Source organism: Eucyclogobius newberryi, unplaced genomic scaffold (genome assembly GCF_026437365.1).
Source record: "Eucyclogobius newberryi isolate DKJ021-1_F unplaced genomic scaffold, fEucNew1.0.hap1 SCAF_21, whole genome shotgun sequence".
NCBI lineage: Eukaryota > Metazoa > Chordata > Actinopteri > Gobiiformes > Gobiidae > Eucyclogobius > Eucyclogobius newberryi.
In genome coordinates, this window is record NW_027315846.1 from 393,393 (window position 1) to 414,442 (window position 21,050).

A 21,050-nucleotide genomic window follows, 5' to 3' on the forward strand; every position below is an offset into this window, starting at 1 on the left:
TCTGATTGGACGTCTGGGCAACAGGTGGTGAACTGCTCCACAGTGATTGGAACTGGCAACAATAGAACTGGGCATGAAACTAGTTGATCTCACCCTGTGTTACACGGGTCTAAAGCATGAAGAAACCAGGACTAAACCAGGTCTAAACCAGGACTAAACCAGGACTAAACCAGTACTAAACCAGGTCTAAACCAGGACTAAACCAGGACTAAACCAGGACTAAACCAGGTCTAAACCAGGACTAAACCAGGACTAAACCAGGTCTAAACCAGGACTAAACCAGGACTAAACCAGGACTAAACCAGGTCTAAACCAGGACTAAACCAGGACTAAACCAGGTCTACACCAGGTGTAGCGTAATATACTTTGCGTGTGCATCCTCACATGGGCTGCACCAGTATATGTAGAGTATTCTTACTAATACAAGTACTGTGAGGTTATGAAGGTCCTCCCACTTGTGAAAGAGGGCGGGGCTCATGTCCTCCCACTTGTGAAAGAGGGCGGGGCTCATGTCCTCCCACTTGTGAAAGAGGGCGGGGCATTCAAGGTTGATGAAACATGACACGCTGCATAAGTGTGTCATGTTATATCATATTTTATTTTGGGGCACCAGCCGTATAATCAGTAGTTAATAACTCTATAATCAAATATCTAAATTAATTAATTAATACAAAAATGAATTTGCTCGTTGATCTGAAGGTTTGAGAACGTAACCATGACATTGACCCTTTTTCTGGAAATGAATGAACACTTTACCAAATGAGGTTTATGAAGATTTGATGACCAAATAATTAAACAGATAAATATGAATATGGAATATGCAAATGAGTTGATAACAAATGGAAACACTAGACATGATTGTTCTAGATCTATCTAGTGTGTTAGATTTACTTCTAAGATGGTATTATCAGCCTGTGAAGTGCTTTAAGCTGTGATCCTGAGATGGGCCTGTCGTGTCGTCCTTGTCCTCCTCAGGTCTGAGGCGATCCTCAGAAAAGAGCAGTTGCACTGATTCACAGATGAAGCTGCTCTAAAAAGTCTGTCCTGGACTTGAAAACTTGCAAAAAAGGGTCTTATTGCTTGAGTTTGCATGATGCAGTATCAATCATGTTTAAATGGACACAGCATTCTTAGTTATGGCAGAGGGAGTTAGCTTCTGCGGGCGTGTCTCTTGGAAAAGTCTTTGTCCCGTAGCTTAGCTTAGCTTAGCTTAGCTAGGCCAGAGGCCCTCTCCCAAGGTCTCATGGATCTACCTCAGATGGAACTCCCGATGGAGCTTGAATGGAACGGTTTGAGATTTGGAGTCAGAGCTTGATGAGAGCTCTGGAGTCATGTAATCCCCTTGTTTAGCATTAACATTAGGCCCCAATAGTAACAAAAGTCAAATTATCCACAAGACAAGTTATAAAACAGTTAAATGAACATGTAGAACACAGTAACATTATGTACAGTAAAGTCATCTGGTGGACGCATTCTGCAATCTGATGATCGTTTACTAAAACCGCATTGTCTTTTTAGCGTTTTAGCCTTTTAGCTTTTGTGTTGGAGGGAAAATGACTCTTTGAGTTTTAATCCAAAAAGAACTCATTTGATGAAAACGTTATTTTCAACGTTCAAAACGTCTTTGTTCGTTCGCTCCCGTTCTCTGCTGCTGCAGAGACGCCATAAATCTCCACACGGGGTTTGTTCCCTGATAACAACTTTAGCCCGCATTCCTGTCACCATGGCAACATGAGGAGGTCATCTGCATATCCTGCACAGGTCTAAACCAGGACTAAACCAGGACTAAACCAGGACTAAACCAGGACTAAACCAGGACTAAACCAGGACTAAACCGGAACTAAACCAGTGTCTTCTCCTCAGGTGATCTTCCGTAAGATCAGCGATGTGAGGAAAGAGGAGGAGGAGCGAGAACGTGCCAAGAACGAGGTCCAGCTCACCATCCCCCAGGACCACCCGGTGAGAAAACTCTTCCAGAAGTTCAAGCAGCAGAAGGAGCTGCGTAACCAGGGCAACGCCGCCGACCTGGAGAAGAACCAGATCCAGGCCGAGCACCAGACCCTGCACCAGCTCGAGCACCAGAACCTGCACCAGCTCGAGCACCAGAACCTGCACCAGCTCGGTCACTCCAGCCTGCAGCACTCTCTGCCCCTGAGCCGCTCCTTCCAGAACGGGACGCCGGCGAGCAACGGGACGCCGGCGAGCACCAGTGTCCTCACCGTGTCGCAGGTGACGCCCATGCAGACGTACGGCGACAAGCAGAACAACTGTGAGATCGCCGAGCCAGCGCCGACGGTGAAGAAGGCCACGCCCAACCCGGGGCCGGCCAAAGCGGCGAAGACGAGCGCGTGGATGAGGCTCAAGAACAACACGGCGGCGGCGGCGGGCGAGGCGCGGAAGGACGGCCTGAACAACAAGGCGGCGTCAGCTGAGATGCTGACGCAGGACGGGAAGAAGGAGGAGGCGGGCGCGGCGGGCGAGGCCAGCGGCGGTTTGAGGAAGACCGACTCGTGCGACAGCGGCATCACGAAGAGTGAGCAGCGGATCGACCTGCACAGCCCGCTCCAGAGCTCGGGGGCGGAGCCTCTGATCCGGGCGGCGCTGCAGGAGACGCGGCTGGAGCTGCGCGCCGACCTCCAGACGCTCGGGGGGAGGATGGGGCGGCTGGAGACGCAGGTGAGGAAGATCATCCAGATGCTGTCGGACAAACGCGGCGAGGACGTGGAGGAGGCGGGGCCAGGACCGGCGGCGGCAGACAGGGCGAGTCAAGAGCACGAAGACAAAACGCCGACGCAGCAGCAGGACATCTTCACCGTGTCCAGACCCGTGTCCCCTGAGTGTCAGAGGGGGGAGGGGCTGTGAGGCCGGGGCTAGTCCACATGTGCACGGGGGAAACTGCGACCTGATTGGACGCTAAGGGGCGGGACATGTGAGAATACGTGACTCTAAACAGTGGGAAGTTCTGGTCAAAGTCACGTTCTTTTTCCCCGTAAATCAAGTTATTAAAACATGTCGCCAAATTTAAACTCTTGATGTGTTTTCTGGAGTAAACAACAGAGTTTCCTTTGGCCCGGGGGCCGAATCCTGGCCTCAGGCTGATGTTTTTAGGCCCAAACGACCCAAAGTGAACAATCTGCTGTTATGACATAAATAACAAACTGAAGCATCATAAAGATGAAGCCTCGATTTGGACTCTTCTGTCTGAAACTCTTTGGGTGAGTTTTTCTAGAGGTTTATGGGAAAAATGTATTTGAAGTGTTCAGGACCTCTGACCTCTGACCTCTGACACTGAGAGTTCACCTGAGGATTCTCACCTTTATTTTGTTTGTTCTTCACTCGCTTTGAAGAACATGAGTCCAGACTTCTCCTGCGCATGTGGACCCGGTCTGGACCTGGACCCGGTCTGGACCCAGTCTGGACGTGGACCCGGTCTGGACCCGGTCTGAACCCGTTATGACCCGGTTTGAACCCGGTCAGGACTCGTTATGACCCGGTCTGGACCCGGTCTGGACATGGACCCGGTCTGGACCTGGTCTGGACCCGTTATGACCCGGTCTAGACCCGTTATGACCCGGTCTGGACATGGACCCGGTCTGGACCTGGTCTGGACCCGTTATGACCCGGTCTAGACCCGTTATGACCCGGTCTGGACATGGACCCGGTCTGGACCCGGTCTTGACCTGGTCTGGACCCATTATGACCCGGTCTGACCCGGTCCGGACCTTGGAACTCTTGGACCTGGTGAACCTTTAAGGGGCGGAGCCTGTGAGGACCTCATGGACTCTCTTTTTGCACACCACACTCTTCAGGTCACATGACAGGTCTCTCTGGATCACATGACTCTCTGATTGTACAGCCCTGTCTCTCCCCCCCTCCCCCCCTCTCTGCATGTCCAGCTGGTTTCTGGCCTGCCACGCCCTCCTCTGCTGTAGACACGCCCTCCTCTGCTGTAGACACGCCCTCCTCTGCTGTAGACACGCCCTCCTCTGCTGTAGACACGCCCTCCTCTGCTGTAGGAAAGAGCACGTCTCCCTCGTTCTTGTACAAACACGTTTTTATGGACTTCCACCGCGAGGTCAAAGGTCAAACGCTGCATGGATCGTCCTCTCCAAAGACCCTAAACTTAGGGGGGTTTTGCCTGTTTCTATGACGACCGCGTCCGCCACGAAGCTCCCGTTTTCCACCGAAGCGAGTGCCACGCCTTCTTCCACGGACGAGTTCTAAAGTTCTAAAGTTCTGATCCGTGACATTTGACCCTTATTACTTCATACTTATGGTTTATGCAAATTAACCTGCTTTTATTCTATTTATTTGGCCTGTTATTATGAGTATTTGACTCGTCCTCTCAGTCCAGACTCGTCCTCTCAGTCCAGACTCGTCCTCTCAGTCCAGACTCGTCCTCTCGATCCAGACTCGTCCTCTCAGTCCAGACTCGTCCTCTCAGTCCAGACTCGTCCTCTCGTTCCAGACTCGTCCTCTCGGTCCAGACTCGTCCTCTCGGTCCAGACTCGTCCTCTCGGTCCAGACTCGTCCTCTCAGTCCAGACTCTTGGTCTATACTCGTCCTCTCGGTCCAGACTCGTCCTCTCAGTCCAGACTCTTGGTCGAGACTCGTCCTCTCAGTCCAGACTCTTGGTCTAGACTCGTCCTCTCGGTCCAGACTTGTCCTCTCAGTCCAGACTCTTGGTCTAGACTCGTCCTCTCGGTCCAGACTCGTCCTCTCAGTCCAGACTCTTGGTCTAGACTCGTCCTCTCGGTCCAGACTCGTCCTCTCGATCCAGACTCGTCCTCTCGGTCCAGACTCGTCCTCTCAGTCCAGACTCTTGGTCCAGACTCGTCCTCTCGGTCCAGACTCGTCCTCTCGGTCCAGACTCGTCCTCTCGGTCCAGACTCGTCCTCTCAGTCCAGACTCTTGGTCTAGACTCGTCCTCTCGGTCCAGACTCGTCCTCTCGATCCAGACTCGTCCTCTCGGTCCAGACTCGTCCTCTCGGTCCAGTCTCTTGGTCCAGACTCGTCCTCTCAGTCCAGACTCTTGGTCCAGACTCGTCCTCTCGGTCCAGACTCGTCCTCTCGATCCAGACTCGTCCTCTCGGTCCAGACTCGTCCTCTCAGTCCAGACTCTTGGTCCAGACTCGTCCTCTCGGTCCAGACTTGTCCTCTCGGTCCAGACTCGTCCTCTCGGTGGAAGACGTGGAGTTTCGCTGTTTTTTCTCTCATAAAATTGTCTTTTGTAGAAAAAGAACCGTCGCTTTTAGATGATTTCTATTTTGATACAGAAAAGTCTAAAGTCTGAAGTCTATGCATGGGTTAGGGGTAGGGGTTATGGGTCAGGGGTTATGGGTTAGGGATAGGGTTGGGGATAGGGTTAGGGGTTATGGGTCAGGGATTAGGGATAGGGGTTAGGGATAGGGTTAGGGGTTGGGGGTTAGGGGTTATGGGTTAGGGGTTGGGGGTAGGGTTAGGGGTTAGGGATAGGGTTAGGGGTAGGGTTAGGGGTTATGGGTTAGGGGTTAGGGGTCAGGGGTTGGGGGTAAGGGGTAGGGGGTAGGGTTAGGGGTTATGGGTTAGGGGTTGGGGGTTAGGGGTTGGGGGTTAGGGGTTGGGGGTAGGGTTAGGGGTTATGGGTCAGGGGTTGGGGGAAGGGGGAAGGGTTAGGGGTTATGGGTCAGGGGTTGGGGGTAGGGTTAGGGGTCAGGGGTTGGGGGTAGGGGGAAGGGTTAGGGGTTATGGGTCAGGGGTTGGGGGTAGGGTTAGGGGTCAGGGGTTGGGGGTAGGGTTAGGGGTCAGGGGTTGGGGGTAGGGGGAAGGGTTAGGGGTTATGGGTCAGGGGTTGGGGCGTTGTTTGCATGAATCAGGGGGATTTACGTCGACAACTTTAAAATACTCTTTTTGTAAATTATTTTTATGTATTTATTTTTTGCTATTGATTATTTTGTATTGAATATGAATATTTTTATTTATTTATGAAATATTTATGTGAAAAACGCAGATGAAGTCGAATGTCAGGATTTAAAACCAAATATTTATTTTTCTGGTTGAAGGGACCAGACCAGGACCAGGACTAAACCAAAACTAAACCAGGTCTAAACCAGGTCTAAACCCGGTCTAAACCAGGACTAAACCAGGACTAAACCAGGCCTAAACCAGGACTAAACCAGGTCTAAACCAGGTCTAAACCCGGTCTAAACCAGGACTAAACCAGGACTAAACCAGGACTAAACCAGGACTAAACCAGGACTAAACCAGGACTAAACTAGGACTAAACCAGGACTAAACCCGGTCTCCTGGTCTTTTGTGGCTCGTTTATTCTTTCCTCTTTTGCTCTTTTTTTAAACTGTTTGTGTTTGAAGTAGAAGACGAGATGCACGTGTCAAATATGCACTTCATTTACACCTTTGTATCGTTATTATTGAAATAAAAGTCTATGAAATAATTTGTGGCTTTTTATCTGGACCAAACACAATAATGAACAAATGAACGAATCAAACACTCGAATAATCGTTAGTTTTGGATTTAATTTGGACGTTTTTTTCTTGATGCTGTAAATGCTTCTCTCTCAGTACGTGGCCCCTGGTGGCTGCAGTGAGTACGTGGCCCCTGGTGGCTGCAGTGAGTGTGTGGCCCCTGGTGGCTGCAGTGAGTGTGTGGCCCCTGGTGGCTGCAGTGAGTGTGTGGCCCCTGGTGGCTGCAGTGAGTACGTGGCCCCTGGTGGCTGCAGTGAGTACGTGGCCCCTGGTGGCTGCAGTGAGTACGTGGCCCCTGGTGGCTGCAGTGAGTGTGTGGCCCCTGGTGGCTGCAGTGAGTGTGTGGCCCCTGGTGGCTGCAGTGAGTACGTGGCCCCTGGTGGCTGCAGTGAGTACGTGGCCCCTGGTGGCTGCAGTGAGTGTGTGGCCCCTGGTGGCTGCAGTGAGTACGTGGCCCCTGGTGGCTGCAGTGAGTGTGTGGCCCCTGGTGGCTGCAGTGAGTGTGTGGCCCCTGGTGGCTGCAGTGAGTGTGTGGCCCCTGGTGGCTGCAGTGAGTACGTGGCCCCTGGTGGCTGCAGTGAGTGTGTGGCCCCTGGTGGCTGCAGTGAGTACGTGGCCCCTGGTGGCTGCAGTGAGTACATGGCCCCTGGTGGCTGCAGTGAGTACGTGGCCCCTGGTGGCTGCAGTGAGTGTGTGGCCCCTGGTGGCTGCAGTGAGTGTGTGGCCCCTGGTGGCTGCAGTGAGTGTGTGGCCCCTGGTGGCTGCAGTGAGTACATGGCCCCTGGTGGCTGCAGAGAGTACGTGGCCCCTGGTGGCTGCAGTGAGTACGTGGCCCCTGGTGGCTGCAGTGAGCGTGTGGCCCCTGGTGGCTGCAGTGAGTGTGTGGCCCCTGGTGGCTGCAGTGAGTACGTGGCCCCTGGTGGCTGCAGTGAGTACGTGGCCCCTGGTGGCTGCAGTGAGTACGTGGCCCCTGGTGGCTGCAGTGAGTACGTGGCCCCAGGTGGCTGCAGTGAGTGTGTGGCCCCTGGTGGCTGCAGTGAGTACGTGGCCCCTGGTGGCTGCAGTGAGTACGTGGCCCCTGGTGGCTGCAGTGAGTACGTGGCCCCTGGTGGCTGCAGTGAGTACATGGCCCCTGGTGGCTGCAGTGAGTACGTGGCCCCTGGTGGCTGCAGAGAGTACGTGGCCCCTGGTGGCTGCAGTGAGTACGTGGCCCCTGGTGGCTGCAGTGAGTGTGTGGCCCCTGGTGGCTGCAGTGAGTGTGTGGCCCCTGGTGGCTGCAGTGAGTACGTGGCCCCTGGTGGCTGCAGTGAGTACGTGGCCCCTGGTGGCTGCAGTGATTGTGTGACCCCTGGTGGCTGCAGTGAGTGTGTGGCCCCTGGTGGCTGCAGTGAGTACGTGGCCCCTGGTGGCTGCAGTGAGTACGTGGCCCCAGGTGGCTGCAGTGAGTGTGTGGCCCCTGGTGGCTGCAGTGAGTACGTGGCCCCTGGTGGCTGCAGTGAGTACGTGGCCCCAGGTGGCTGCAGTGAGTGTGTGGCCCCTGGTGGCTGCAGTGAGTACGTGGCCCCTGGTGGCTGCAGTGAGTACGTGGCCCCTGGTGGCTGCAGTGAGTACGTGGCCCCTGGTGGCTGCAGTGAGTACATGGCCCCTGGTGGCTGCAGTGAGTACGTGGCCCCTGGTGGCTGCAGAGAGTACGTGGCCCCTGGTGGCTGCAGTGAGTACGTGGCCCCTGGTGGCTGCAGTGAGTGTGTGGCCCCTGGTGGCTGCAGTGAGTGTGTGGCCCCTGGTGGCTGCAGTGAGTACGTGGCCCCTGGTGGCTGCAGTGAGTACGTGGCCCCTGGTGGCTGCAGTGATTGTGTGACCCCTGGTGGCTGCAGTGAGTGTGTGGCCCCTGGTGGCTGCAGTGAGTACGTGGCCCCTGGTGGCTGCAGTGAGTACGTGGCCCCAGGTGGCTGCAGTGAGTGTGTGGCCCCTGGTGGCTGCAGTGAGTACGTGGCCCCTGGTGGCTGCAGTGAGTACGTGGCCCCTGGTGGCTGCAGTGAGTACGTGGCCCCTGGTGGCTGCAGTGAGTACATGGCCCCTGGTGGCTGCAGTGAGTACGTGGCCCCTGGTGGCTGCAGAGAGTACGTGGCCCCTGGTGGCTGCAGTGAGTACGTGGCCCCTGGTGGCTGCAGTGAGTGTGTGGCCCCTGGTGGCTGCAGTGAGTGTGTGGCCCCTGGTGGCTGCAGTGAGTGTGTGGCCCCTGGTGGCTGCAGTGAGTACGTGGCCCCTGGTGGCTGCAGTGATTGTGTGACCCCTGGTGGCTGCAGTGAGTGTGTGGCCCCTGGTGGCTGCAGTGAGTACGTGGCCCCTGGTGGCTGCAGTGAGTGTGTGGCCCCTGGTGGCTGCAGTGAGTACATGGCCCCTGGTGGCTGCAGAGAGTACGTGGCCCCTGGTGGCTGCAGTGAGTACGTGGCCCCTGGTGGCTGCAGTGAGTACGTGGCCCCTGGTGGCTGCAGTGAGTGTGTGGCCCCTGGTGGCTGCAGTGAGTACGTGGCCCCTGGTGGCTGCAGTGATTGTGTGACCCCTGGTGGCTGCAGTGAGTGTGTGGCCCCTGGTGGCTGCAGTGAGTGTGTGGCCCCTGGTGGCTGCAGTGAGTACGTGGCCCCTGGTGGCTGCAGTGAGCGTGTGGCCCCTGGTGGCTGCAGTGAGTACGTGGCCACTGGTGGCTGCAGTGAGTGTGTGGCCCCTGGTGGCTGCAGTGAGTACGTGGCCCCTGGTGGCTGCAGTGATTGTGTGACCCCTGGTGGCTGCAGTGAGTGTGTGGCCCCTGGTGGCTGCAGTGAGTGTGTGGCCCCTGGTGGCTGCAGTGAGTACGTGGCCCCTGGTGGCTGCAGTGAGCGTGTGGCCCCTGGTGGCTGCAGTGAGTACGTGGCCCCTGGTGGCTGCAGTGAGTACGTGGCCCCTGGTGGCTGCAGTGAGTGTGTGGCCCCTGGTGGCTGCAGTGAGTACGTGGCCCCTGGTGGCTGCAGTGAGCGTGTGGCCCCTGGTGGCTGCAGTGAGTACGTGGCCCCTGGTGGCTGCAGTGAGTGTGTGGCCCCTGGTGGCTGCAGTGAGTACGTGGCCCCTGGTGGCTGCAGTGATTGTGTGACCCCTGGTGGCTGCAGTGAGTGTGTGGCCCCTGGTGGCTGCAGTGAGTGTGTGGCCCCTGGTGGCTGCAGTGAGTACGTGGCCCTTGGTGGCTGCAGTGAGCGTGTGGCCCCTGGTGGCTGCAGTGAGTACGTGGCCCCTGGTGGCTGCAGTGAGTACGTGGCCCCTGGTGGCTGCAGTGAGCGTGTGGCCCCTGGTGGCTGCAGTGAGTACGTGGCCCCTGGTGGCTGCAGTGAGTACGTGGCCCCTGGTGGCTGCAGTGAGTACGTGGCCCCTGGTGGCTGCAGTGAGTACGTGGCCCCTGGTGGCTGCAGTGAGCGTGTGGCCCCTGGTGGCTGCAGTGAGTACGTGGCCCCTGGTGGCTGCAGTATGACTCTATCTGACAATGGCACAAACGTCTCCGGTGATGAAACGTTCCCTCGGGTTCTGGGCCTCGTCTCGTTCTGATGATGTCATCGACTGAAATAAGACTAAAACAGACATAACGTTGTGTTTTAGACAAAGAAACAAACAAGAACAAAAGACGCAACAAATGAGAATCTTTTAATCTTTATTTCATTTTAAAAAAAGTTTTGGTTTGATATTTGTTTATTGTAAAAGCAGCACATTGTCCCAGGCGTTTCAGACGGTGATGCACTCGGTGGTGGTGGTGTATGTCCCAGGCGTTTCAGACGGTGATGCACTCGGTGGTGGTGGTGTATGTCCCAGGCGTTTCAGACGGTGATGCACTCGGTGGTGGTGGTGTATGTCCCAGGCGTTTCAGACGGTGATGCACTCGGTGGTGGTGGTGTATGTCCCAGGCGTTTCAGACGGTGATGCACTCGGTGGTGGTGGTGTATGTCCCAGGCGTTTCAGACGGTGATGCACTCGGTGGTGGTGGTGTATGTCCCAGGCGTTTCAGACGGTGATGCACTCGGTGGTGCTGGTCTTACACAGTCCACAGCCGCAGCTCAGAGCGGAGGCGTAGCTGTAACTCGGGTCCACGTGTTTCAGGCAGTTTGGCAGTTTGACGGTGACGAGGCGAGTGGCGTTGTACGTACAAACTCTCTGAAACGAGTCGATGTACGGAGGCTCCACCATCGGCTTCTGCAGAAACATGAGAGTTTATTTTACGACACAAAACTGGAGCGTCGTCTTCTCTTGTTACAACAGCAGTTTGATTATCGTCAGTGGTGGAAAGTAACAAAGAACATGAGTAAAAGTACCGGACTCCGGACTTAAACTATACGTTTTTTACATAGTTTTGGCCGGGGTGCGACTTATACTCTGGAGAGACTGATTTCTGATATTTTTCATTATCTTTACACTGGCAACCGCATTTCACACGCCGACCACAAGAGGGCTTTAAAGCGCCGCAGCGATGTTTGCTGTGCCTATTGTCTGGTGTTGACCGATGCAGAAGAATCTGCACTTCCTCTTCCTCTGGAGGTTGTGGAGTTGTTTAGAAGTGACACAGAGGAAGAAGAATTCAGTGGATTTAGTGATTTGGGGTAAAACTGATGCTTTGCTAAACTTGTTAGCATGTTCTTTATGCTATAGTTATCTGAATAACTGTTCATATGTTACGTTAACATACCAGACACTTACCACAGTTCTGTCTGTGCCTCATGTAGCTGAAGGTGTTAGCGTTAGCATACGTCATGTAGCTGAAGGTGTTAGGGTTAGCATACGTCATGTAGCTGAAGGTGTTAGCGTTAGCATACGTCATGTAGCTGAAGGTGTTAGCGTTAGCATACGTCATGTAGCTGAAGGTGTTAGCATACGTCATGTAGCTGAAGGTGTTAGCGTTAGCATACGTCATGTAGCTGAAGGTATTAGCGTTAGCATACGTCATGTAGCTGAAGGTTCTAGCGTTAGCATACGTCATGTAGCTGAAGGTGTTAGGGTTAGCATACGTCATGTAGCAGAAGGTGTTAGCGTTAGCATACGTCATGTAGCTGAAGGTGTTAGCGTTAGCATACGTCATGTAGCTGAAGGTTCTAGCGTTAGCATACGTCATGTAGCTGAAGGTGTTAGGGTTAGCATACGTCATGTAGCTGAAGGTGTTAGCGTTAGCATACGTCATGTAGCTGAAGGTGTTAGCGACAGCATACGTCATGTAGCTGAAGGTGTTAGGGTTAGCATACGTCATGTAGCTGAAGGTGTTAGCGTTAGCATACGTCATGTAGCTGAAGGTGTTAGCGACAGCATACGTCATGTAGCTGAAGGTGTTAGGGTTAGCATACGTCATGTAGCTGAAGGTGTTAGCGTTAGCATGTTAGCATACGTCTTATTATTTTAAATTGCATTTCAAGATCAAATGTTTGTTCTTGGTCTTGGATTTTTTCTAAGAAATGTCCCCCAAACATGCGACTTATATATGTTTTTAACATCTCTATTACGCATTTTTTGGCTGGTGCGACTTATAGTCCGGAAAATACGGTACTTTTACTTCCCTTTGAGAGCATATATTTGTACTTTCTACTGCACTACAATTTTTAAAAGGACCGAAAAGTGAAAAGTACTTTCTTTATAGTGTCTGTAGTACAGAGGGATTATTGTTCAGCACATTCATGTCACCTCCCAGGTCTCGCAGCGCCCCCTGTCTCACCTCCCAGGTCTCGCAGCGCCCCCTGTCTCACCTCCCAGGTCTCGCAGCGCCCCTGTCTCACCTCCCAGGTCTCTCAGCGCCCCCTGTCTCACCTCCCAGGTCTCGCAGCGCCCCCTGTCTCACCTCCCAGGTCTCGCAGCGCCCCCTGTCTCACCTCCCAGGTCTCGCAGCGCCCCTGTCTCACCTCCCAGGTCTCGCAGCGCCCCAGTCTCACCTCCCAGGTCTCTCAGCGCCCCTGTCTCACCTCCCAGGTCTCGCAGCGCCCCTGTCTCACCTCCCAGGTCTCGCAGCGCCCCCTGTCTCACCTCCCAGGTCTCGCAGCGCCCCTGTCTCACCTCCCAGGTCTCGCAGCGCCCCCTGTCTCACCTCCCAGGTCTCGCAGCGCCCCTGTCTCACCTCCCAAGTCTCGCAGCGCCCCTGTCTCACCTCCCAGGTCTCTCAGCGCCCCTGTCTCACCTCCCAGGTCTCGCAGCGCCCCTGTCTCACCTCCCAGGTCTCTCAGCGCCCCTGTCTCACCTCCCAGGTCTCGCAGCGCCCCTGTCTCACCTCCCAGGTCTCTCAGCGCCCCTGTCTCACCTCCCAGGTCTCGCAGCGCCCCTGTCTCACCTCCCAGGTCTCTCAGCGCCCCTGTCTCACCTCCCAGGTCTCGCAGCGCCCCTGTCTCACCTCCCAGGTCTCTCAGCGCCCCTGTCTCACCTCCCAGGTCTCGCAGCGCCCCTGTCTCACCTCCCAGGTCTCTCAGCGCCCCCTGTCTCACCTCCCAGGTCTCGCAGCGCCCCCTGTCTCACCTCCCAGGTCTCGCAGCGCCCCTGTCTCACCTCCCAGGTCTCGCAGCGCCCCTGTCTCACCTCCCAGGTCTCGCAGCGCCCCTGTCTCACCTCCCAGGTCTCGCAGCGCCCCTGTCTCACCTCCCAGGTCTCTCAGCGCCCCCTGTCTCACCTCCCAGGTCTCGCAGCGCCCCCTGTCTCACCTCCCAGGTCTCGCAGCGCCCCTGTCTCACCTCCCAGGTCTCTCAGCGCCCCCTGTCTCACCTCCCAGGTCTCGCAGCGCCCCCTGTCTCACCTCCCAGGTCTCGCAGCGCCCCTGTCTCACCTCCCAGGTCTCGCAGCGCCCCTGTCTCACCTCCCAGGTCTCGCAGCGCCCCTGTCTCACCTCCCAGGTCTCGCAGCGCCCCTGTCTCACCTCCCAGGTCTCTCAGCGCCCCCTGTCTCACCTCCCAGGTCTCGCAGCGCCCCCTGTCTCACCTCCCAGGTCTCGCAGCGCCCCCTGTCTCACCTCCCAGGTCTCGCAGCGCCCCTGTCTCACCTCCCAGGTCTCGCAGCGCCCCAGTCTCACCTCCCAGGTCTCTCAGCGCCCCTGTCTCACCTCCCAGGTCTCGCAGCGCCCCTGTCTCACCTCCCAGGTCTCGCAGCGCCCCCTGTCTCATCTCCCAGGTCTCGCAGCACCCCTGTCTCACCTCCCAAGTCTCGCAGCGCCCCTGTCTCACCTCCCAGGTCTCTCAGCGCCCCTGTCTCACCTCCCAGGTCTCGCAGCGCCCCTGTCTCACCTCCCAGGTCTCTCAGCGCCCCTGTCTCACCTCCCAGGTCTCGCAGCGCCCCTGTCTCACCTCCCAGGTCTCTCAGCGCCCCCTGTCTCACCTCCCAGGTCTCGCAGCGCCCCCTGTCTCACCTCCCAGGTCTCGCAGCGCCCCTGTCTCACCTCCCAGGTCTCGCAGCGCCCCTGTCTCACCTCCCAGGTCTCGCAGCGCCCCTGTCTCACCTCCCAGGTCTCTCAGCGCCCCCTGTCTCACCTCCCAGGTCTCGCAGCGCCCCCTGTCTCACCTCCCAGGTCTCGCAGCGCCCCTGTCTCACCTCCCAGGTCTCGCAGCGCCCCTGTCTCACCTCCCAGGTCTCGCAGCGCCCCTGTCTCACCTCCCAGGTCTCGCAGCGCCCCTGTCTCACCTCCCAGGTCTCGCAGCGCCCCCTGTCTCACCTCCCAGGTCTCGCAGCGCCCCTGTCTCACCTCCCAGGTCTCGCAGCGCCCCTGTCTCACCTCCCAGGTCTCGCAGCGCCCCTGTCTCACCTCCCAGGTCTCTCAGCGCCCCTGTCTCACCTCCCAGGTCTCTCAGCGCCCCTGTCTCACCTCCCAGGTCTCTCAGCGCCCCTGTCTCACCTCCCAGGTCTCTCAGCGCCCCCTGTCTCACCTCCCAGGTCTCGCAGCGCCCCCTGTCTCACCTCCCAGGTCTCGCAGCGCCCCTGTCTCACCTCCCAGGTCTCGCAGCGCCCCCTGTCTCACCTCCCAGGTCTCGCAGCGCCCCCTGTCTCACCTCCCAGGTCTCGCAGCGCCCCCTGTCTCACCTCCCAGGTCTCTCAGCGCCCCTGTCTCACCTCCCAGGTCTCGCAGCGCCCCTGTCTCACCTCCCAGGTCTCGCAGCGCCCCTATCTCACCTCCCAGGTCTCTCAGCGCCCCTGTCTCACCTCCCAGGTCTCTCAGCGCCCCTGTCTCACCTCCCAGGTCTCTCAGCGCCCCTGTCTCACCTCCCAGGTCTCTCAGCGCCCCCTGTCTCACCTCCCAGGTCTCGCAGCGCCCCCTGTCTCACCTCCCAGGTCTCGCAGCGCCCCTGTCTCACCTCCCAGGTCTCGCAGCGCCCCCTGTCTCACCTCCCAGGTCTCGCAGCGCCCCCTGTCTCACCTCCCAGGTCTCGCAGCGCCCCTGTCTCACCTCCCAGGTCTCTCAGCGCCCCTGTCTCACCTCCCAGGTCTCTCAGCGCCCCTGTCTCACCTCCCAGGTCTCGCAGCGCCCCTGTCTCACCTCCCAGGTCTCGCAGCGCCCCAGTCTCACCTCCCAGGTCTCTCAGCGCCCCTGTCTCACCTCCCAGGTCTCTCAGCGCCCCTGTCTCACCTCCCAGGTCTCGCAGCGCCCCCTGTCTCACCTCCCAGGTCTCGCAGCGCCCCTGTCTCACCTCCCAGGTCTCGCAGCGCCCCAGTCTCACCTCCCAGGTCTCGCAGCACCCCTGTCTCACCTCCCAGGTCTCGCAGCGCCCCCTGTCTCACCTCCCAGGTCTCGCAGCGCCCCAGTCTCACCTCCCAGGTCTCTCAGCGCCCCTGTCTCACCTCCCAGGTCTCGCAGCGCCCCTGTCTCACCTCCCAGGTCTCGCAGCGCCCCTGTCTCACCTCCCAGGTCTCGCAGCGCCCCTGTCTCACCTCCCAGGTCTCGCAGCGCCCCCTGTCTCACCTCCCAGGTCTCGCAGCGCCCCTGTCTCACCTCCCAAGTCTCGCAGCGCCCCTGTCTCACCTCCCAGGTCTCTCAGCGCCCCTGTCTCGCCTCCCAGGTCTCGCAGCGCCCCTGTCTCACCTCCCAGGTCTCTCAGCGCCCCTGTCTCACCTCCCAGGTCTCTCAGCGCCCCTGTCTCACCTCCCAGGTCTCTCAGCGCCCCTGTCTCACCTCCCAGGTCTCGCAGCGCCCCTGTCTCACCTCCCAGGTCTCACAGCGCCCCTGTCTCACCTCCCAGGTCTCGCAGCGCCCCCTGTCTCACCTCCCAGGTCTCGCAGCGCCCCAGTCTCACCTCCCAGGTCTCTCAGCGCCCCTGTCTCACCTCCCAGGTCTCGCAGCGCCCCTGTCTCACCTCCCAGGTCTCGCAGCGCCCCCTGTCTCACCTCCCAGGTCTCTCAGCGCCCCTGTCTCACCTCCCAGGTCTCTCAGCGCCCCCTGTCTCACCTCCCAGGTCTCGCAGCGCCCCTGTCTCACCTCCCAAGTCTCGCAGCGCCCCTGTCTCACCTCCCAGGTCTCTCAGCGCCCCTGTCTCACCTCCCAGGTCTCGCAGCGCCCTGTCTCACCTCCCAGGTCTCGCAGCGCCCCCTGTCTCACCTCCCAGGTCTCGCAGCGCCCCTGTCTCACCTCCCAGGTCTCGCAGCGCCCCTGTCTCACCTCCCAGGTCTCGCAGCGCCCCCTGTCTCACCTCCCAGGTCTCGCAGCGCCCCTGTCTCACCTCCCAGGTCTCGCAGTGCCCCTGTCTCACCTCCCAGGTCTCGCAGCGCCCCCTGTCTCACCTCCCAGGTCTCGCAGTGCCCCTGTCTCACCTCCCAAGTCTCGCAGCGCCCCTGTCTCACCTCCCAGGTCTCTCAGCGCCCCTGTCTCACCTCCCAGGTCTCGCAGCGCCCCTGTCTCACCTCCCAGGTCTCTCAGCGCCCCTGTCTCACCTCCCAGGTCTCTCAGCGCCCCTGTCTCACCTCCCAGGTCTCGCAGCGCCCCTGTCTCACCTCCCAGGTCTCACAGCGCCCCTGTCTCACCTCCCAGGTCTCGCAGCGCCCCCTGTCTCACCTCCCAGGTCTCGCAGCGCCCCAGTCTCACCTCCCAGGTCTCTCAGCGCCCCTGTCTCACCTCCCAGGTCTCGCAGCGCCCCTGTCTCACCTCCCAGGTCTCGCAGCGCCCCCTGTCTCACCTCCCAGGTCTCTCAGCGCCCCTGTCTCACCTCCCAGGTCTCTCAGCGCCCCCTGTCTCACCTCCCAGGTCTCGCAGCGCCCCTGTCTCACCTCCCAAGTCTCGCAGCGCCCCTGTCTCACCTCCCAGGTCTCTCAGCGCCCCTGTCTCACCTCCCAGGTCTCGCAGCGCCCCTGTCTCACCTCCCAGGTCTCTCAGCGCCCCTGTCTCACCTCCCAGGTCTCTCAGCGCCCCTGTCTCACCTCCCAGGTCTCACAGCGCCCCTGTCTCACCTCCCAGGTCTCTCAGCGCCCCTGTCTCACCTCCCAGGTCTCTCAGCGCCCCTGTCTCACCTCCCAGGTCTCACAGCGCCCCTGTCTCACCTCCCAGGTCTCACAGCGCCCCTCTGTCTCACCTCCCAGGTCTCTCAGCGCCCCTGTCTCACCTCCCAGGTCTCGCAGCGCCCTGTCTCACCTCCCAGGTCTCGCAGCGCCCCCTGTCTCACCTCCCAGGTCTCGCAGCGCCCCTGTCTCACCTCCCAGGTCTCGCAGCGCCCCTGTCTCACCTCCCAGGTCTCGCAGCGCCCCTGTCTCACCTCCCAGGTCTCGCAGCGCCCCCTGTCTCACCTCCCAGGTCTCGCAGCGCCCCTGTCTCACCTCCCAGGTCTCGCAGTGCCCCTGTCTCACCTCCCAGGTCTCGCAGCGCCCCCTGTCTCACCTCCCAGGTCTCGCAGTGCCCCTGTCTCACCTCCCAGGTCTCGCAGCGCCCCCAGCAGGCGTCGGTGGTGATGTGCAGTCCTCCACAGCCGGGTTTTTTAACCAGAAATGTGAACTCTCTCACAGCACAACCAGTGAAATGACGAAGGTTCACGGAGGAAGAGGAAGAGGAGGAAGAGGAGAGAGGGAGGAAGAGGAGGAGGGGGAGGGAGGAGAGTAGGAGGAGACTGTGAGGGAGAAGGGGGCGGGGCAAAAGGGGAGGGTGAACGAGGCAGTGAGCAAAGAGAGGGAGGAGGGAGAGAAAGAGAGAGGTTAGTTCTGTCACTTTCTTCAAATCAAGACGTCAAACGTTGCAGTTTCTGACGTTGAACTTTAAACGTGGCTGAACGCGGGATGCCAAGGAGAAGGCGGTGAACAGGTCCAAACCCTTAACACAGACTAAACTGACCACTCGGGGTCAGATCTTGCAGTGTCCAGATCTTTTGTGACGGCAGAAAAACGGCACAACGAGCTGGAGCAGACATACGATCCTGACACTTTTCAACATTGCCTTTAAAGACGAGACTTTTACACATTTACAGGATTTAACGATTTAACGACGTCTGTTTCTGGAACGTTCTGGAGTTTAATCTTTGTCTTTGTCAAACGAGCTCAGATTTATTTGGAGAAAAGTCTAATTATGAGAAACTGTGATAAACATCGTTAGAAGTATTTTGCAGCGTAACGACCCAAACAACATGAGGACAAAGAATAATGTAAATAAATAAAATAAAATAAATAAAATAATATTAAATAAATACATGAATTAATGAAGTAATAAGAAATGAAATTATAACGAAAACAAAAAAACACTTCACAAATAGAGTGTTCTGTGACTCGTTTAACTGAACTTTAAACTCAAAAAGAACAAACCTGACGCTCTTTCTCCAGTGAAAATCCATCTGTTTTGTTTGACAAACGGCGGCGCTCACGACTCTTCTTCTGCTCTCACGACTCTTCTTCTGCTCTCACGACTCTTCTTCTGCTCTCACGACTCTTCTTCTCTCTCACGACTCTTCTTCTGCTCTCAAGACTCTTCTTCTGCTCTCACGACTCTTCTTCTGCTCTCACGACTCTTCTTCTCTCTCACGACTCTTCTTCTGCTCTCAAGACTCTTCTTCTGCTCTCACGACTCTTCTTCTGCTCTCACGACTCTTCTTCTGCTCTCACGACTCTTCTTCTGCTCTCACGACTCTTCTTCTGCTCTCACGACTCTTCTTCTGCTCTCACGACTCTTCTTCTGCTCTCACGACTCTTCTTCTGCTCTCACGACTCTTCTTCTGCTCTCAAGACTCTTCTTCTGCTCTCACGACTCTTCTTCTGCGCTCACGACTCTTCTTCTGCTCTCACGACTCTTCTTCTGCTCTCAAGACTCTTCTTCTGCTCTCACGACTCTTCTTCTGCGCTCACGACTCTTCTTCTGCTCTGACCAGAGACACGGTGCACTTATAAGCTCCTCTCACCTGTCACTCAAAGTGTCAGACCCCGCCCTCCTGCAGACGCTGCTCGCTCAGACGCTGCTCGCTCAGACGCTGCTCGCTCAGACGCTGCTCGCTCAGACACTGCTCACTCTGAACGCTTCACAACACGACAAAGCCGACCTCAAACTGACCTTTAGCACATGTTTTAGAACATGGTGTTTTAAAGCACTTTTATGAGATGGAGAATACGTTCCATCTCTTGCACGTTCCGGGCAGAAAAACTTTCAACATTATTATTTTATAAAGGGCCAAAAACACAAACTCAAAATTAATGAAAGTTCCCGTCAGTGACCAGGGACCCACATCATAACCAGGGGACCCTAGTCATGACCAGGGACCCTCATCATAACCAGGGACCCTCATCATGACCAGGGACCCTCATCATGACCAGGGACCCACATCATAACCAGGGGACCCTAGTCATGACCAGGGACCCTCATCATAACCAGGGACCCACATCATGACCATGACCAGGGACCCACATCATAACCAGGGACCCTCATCATAACCAGGGACCCTCATCATGACCAGGGACCCACATCATGACCATGACCAGGGACCCACATCATGACCAGGGACCCACATCATAACCAGGGACCCTCATCATGACCAGGGACCCACATCATGACCATGACCAGGGACCCTCATCATAACCAGGGACCCTCATCATGACCAGGGACCCTCATCATGACCATGACCAGGGACCCACATCATGACCAGGGACCCTCATCATGACCAGGGACCCACATCATGACCAGGGACCCTCATCATGACCAGGGACCCACATCATGACCAGGGACCCTCATCATGACCAGGGACCCACATCATGACCAGGGACCCTCATCATGACCAGGGACCAGGGATTTCCAAAATTTTAAATTTGCTGCCGTTTGCGCAGATAAACTCGGAATAGCATCAAATTTGAATCAGTTGTTAAACTCTTTGCCCTAAACCTACTTTAAGTGAAGCAAATTACTTTGTCACGACAGCGCCCCCTACAGAGGGAAATAAAATTTTACATGGAGGGTAAAATATTTCCTTTTTTGAAAGTTACAAAATTTGGCACAAAATTCCATTTTGGCATCACGATCAGAAAAGTCAATGAGACCTATGTCATATTTGTTACGCCGTAGCCGTAGCGATGACAGGAACCTCCCATGTTATTCCAATGGGGAAATTCCGAAATCTCTGAAATGTGAACATGACACTTTTACCACCTCCTCCACCTCCTCCAACTCCTCCACCTCCTCCACCTCCTCCAACTCCTCCAACTCCTCCACCTCCTCCAACTCCTCCACCTCCTCCAACTCCTCCACCTCCTCCACCTCCTCCAACTCCTCCACCTCCTCCAACTCCTCCAACTCCTCCACCTCCTCCAACTCCTCCACCTCCTCCAACTCCTCCACCTCCTCCACCTCCTCCAACTCCTCCACCTCCTCCACCTCCTCCAACTCCTCCACCTCCTCCACCTCCTCCAACTCCTCCACCTCCTCCAACTCCTCCACCTCCTCCAACTCCTCCAACTCCTCCCTCCACCTCCTCCACCTCCTCCAACTCCTCCACCTCCTCCACCTCCCCCAACTCCTCCCTCCACCTCCTCCAACTCCTCCACCTCCCCCAACTCCTCCCTCCACCTCCTCCACCTCCTCCAACTCCTCCACCTCCTCCAACTCCTCCAACTCCTCCCTCCACCTCCTCCAACTCCTCCACCTCCTCCACCTCCCCCAACGAGAGAGAGAAAGAGGGAGAGAGGGAATCTCCAGGACTTTGTGTAAAAGCATCGAGCTGGAAACAGGATCGACTTTAATAAACTTTGGTCTTGTTCAAACCTGTTCCTTTCACTTTAAGAACGACATGTTTTAAAAGTGAAGGATTTGGGAAAAGAAAAGGTTTTTGTGTCAGAAAAGCCGCGATAAAGACAAGAAAGAGTCGTGGAAAACTTTCTGCGTTTCGTCACGGAACGAGAACCTTCAGAGAAAACAGAGTTACATCACAAAAAGTGACATTTGTGGTAAAGTCTGTGTCGTATTTGTCCAATAAAAGCTAAAAATCATCCAAAATGTGTCGTTAAATGTTCAGTAAATGTGTTAAATGTTCAGTAAATGTGTTAAATGTTCAGAGTTGAATTCTGCTGTAAAAATAGCTCCTTTTTCTCCATCAAAGTGCTGATTATTCACAGGGAAATGCTGTTGGGGAAACTGTGCCACCTGGAGGCCAAACACTGTCACTGCAACTG

General features: G+C 56.6%; 2 protein-coding genes across 2 annotated transcripts in view; one reads left to right on the plus strand and one right to left on the minus strand.

Annotated features, from left to right (window-relative positions):
* The window catches only part of LOC140370956 (voltage-gated delayed rectifier potassium channel KCNH5-like), a 102,368-nt gene extending 99,506 nt beyond the window's left edge, over positions 1-2,862 (plus strand). Inside the window, exon 15 of the mRNA XM_072458238.1 lies at positions 1,864-2,862. Coding sequence (XP_072314339.1) covers positions 1,864-2,862 — 999 coding nt within the window. The remainder of the gene's footprint in view (positions 1-1,863) is intronic.
* Positions 2,863-10,206: 7,344 nt separating this feature from the next.
* Positions 10,207-18,235, minus strand: LOC140370959 (glycoprotein hormone beta-5-like). Its single transcript, XM_072458241.1, has 3 exons — positions 18,207-18,235; positions 17,326-17,521; positions 10,207-10,676 (listed from the first exon to the last, which is right to left on the minus strand). The coding sequence occupies exons 1-3, from the start codon at positions 18,233-18,235 to the stop codon at positions 10,488-10,490; spliced, it is 414 nt and encodes a 137-aa protein (XP_072314342.1). The 3' UTR covers positions 10,207-10,487.
* Positions 18,236-21,050: the final 2,815 nt, after the last annotated feature.

What these genes read in the sequence shown, in the direction of transcription:
- LOC140370959 (XM_072458241.1), bottom strand. Translation starts at nt 18,235, where the DNA reads ATGGATTTTCACTGGAGAAAGAGCGTCAG. An exon ending in CACTGGAGAAAGAGCGTCAG is followed by an intron (nt 17,522 to 18,206) that starts GTTTGTTCTTTT and finishes TCTCCCTCACAG; the next exon opens with TCTCCTCCTACTCTCCTCCC. An exon ending in GGCGCTGCGAGACCTGGGAG is followed by an intron (nt 10,677 to 17,325) that starts GTGAGACAGGGG and finishes ATGTTTCTGCAG; the next exon opens with AAGCCGATGGTGGAGCCTCC.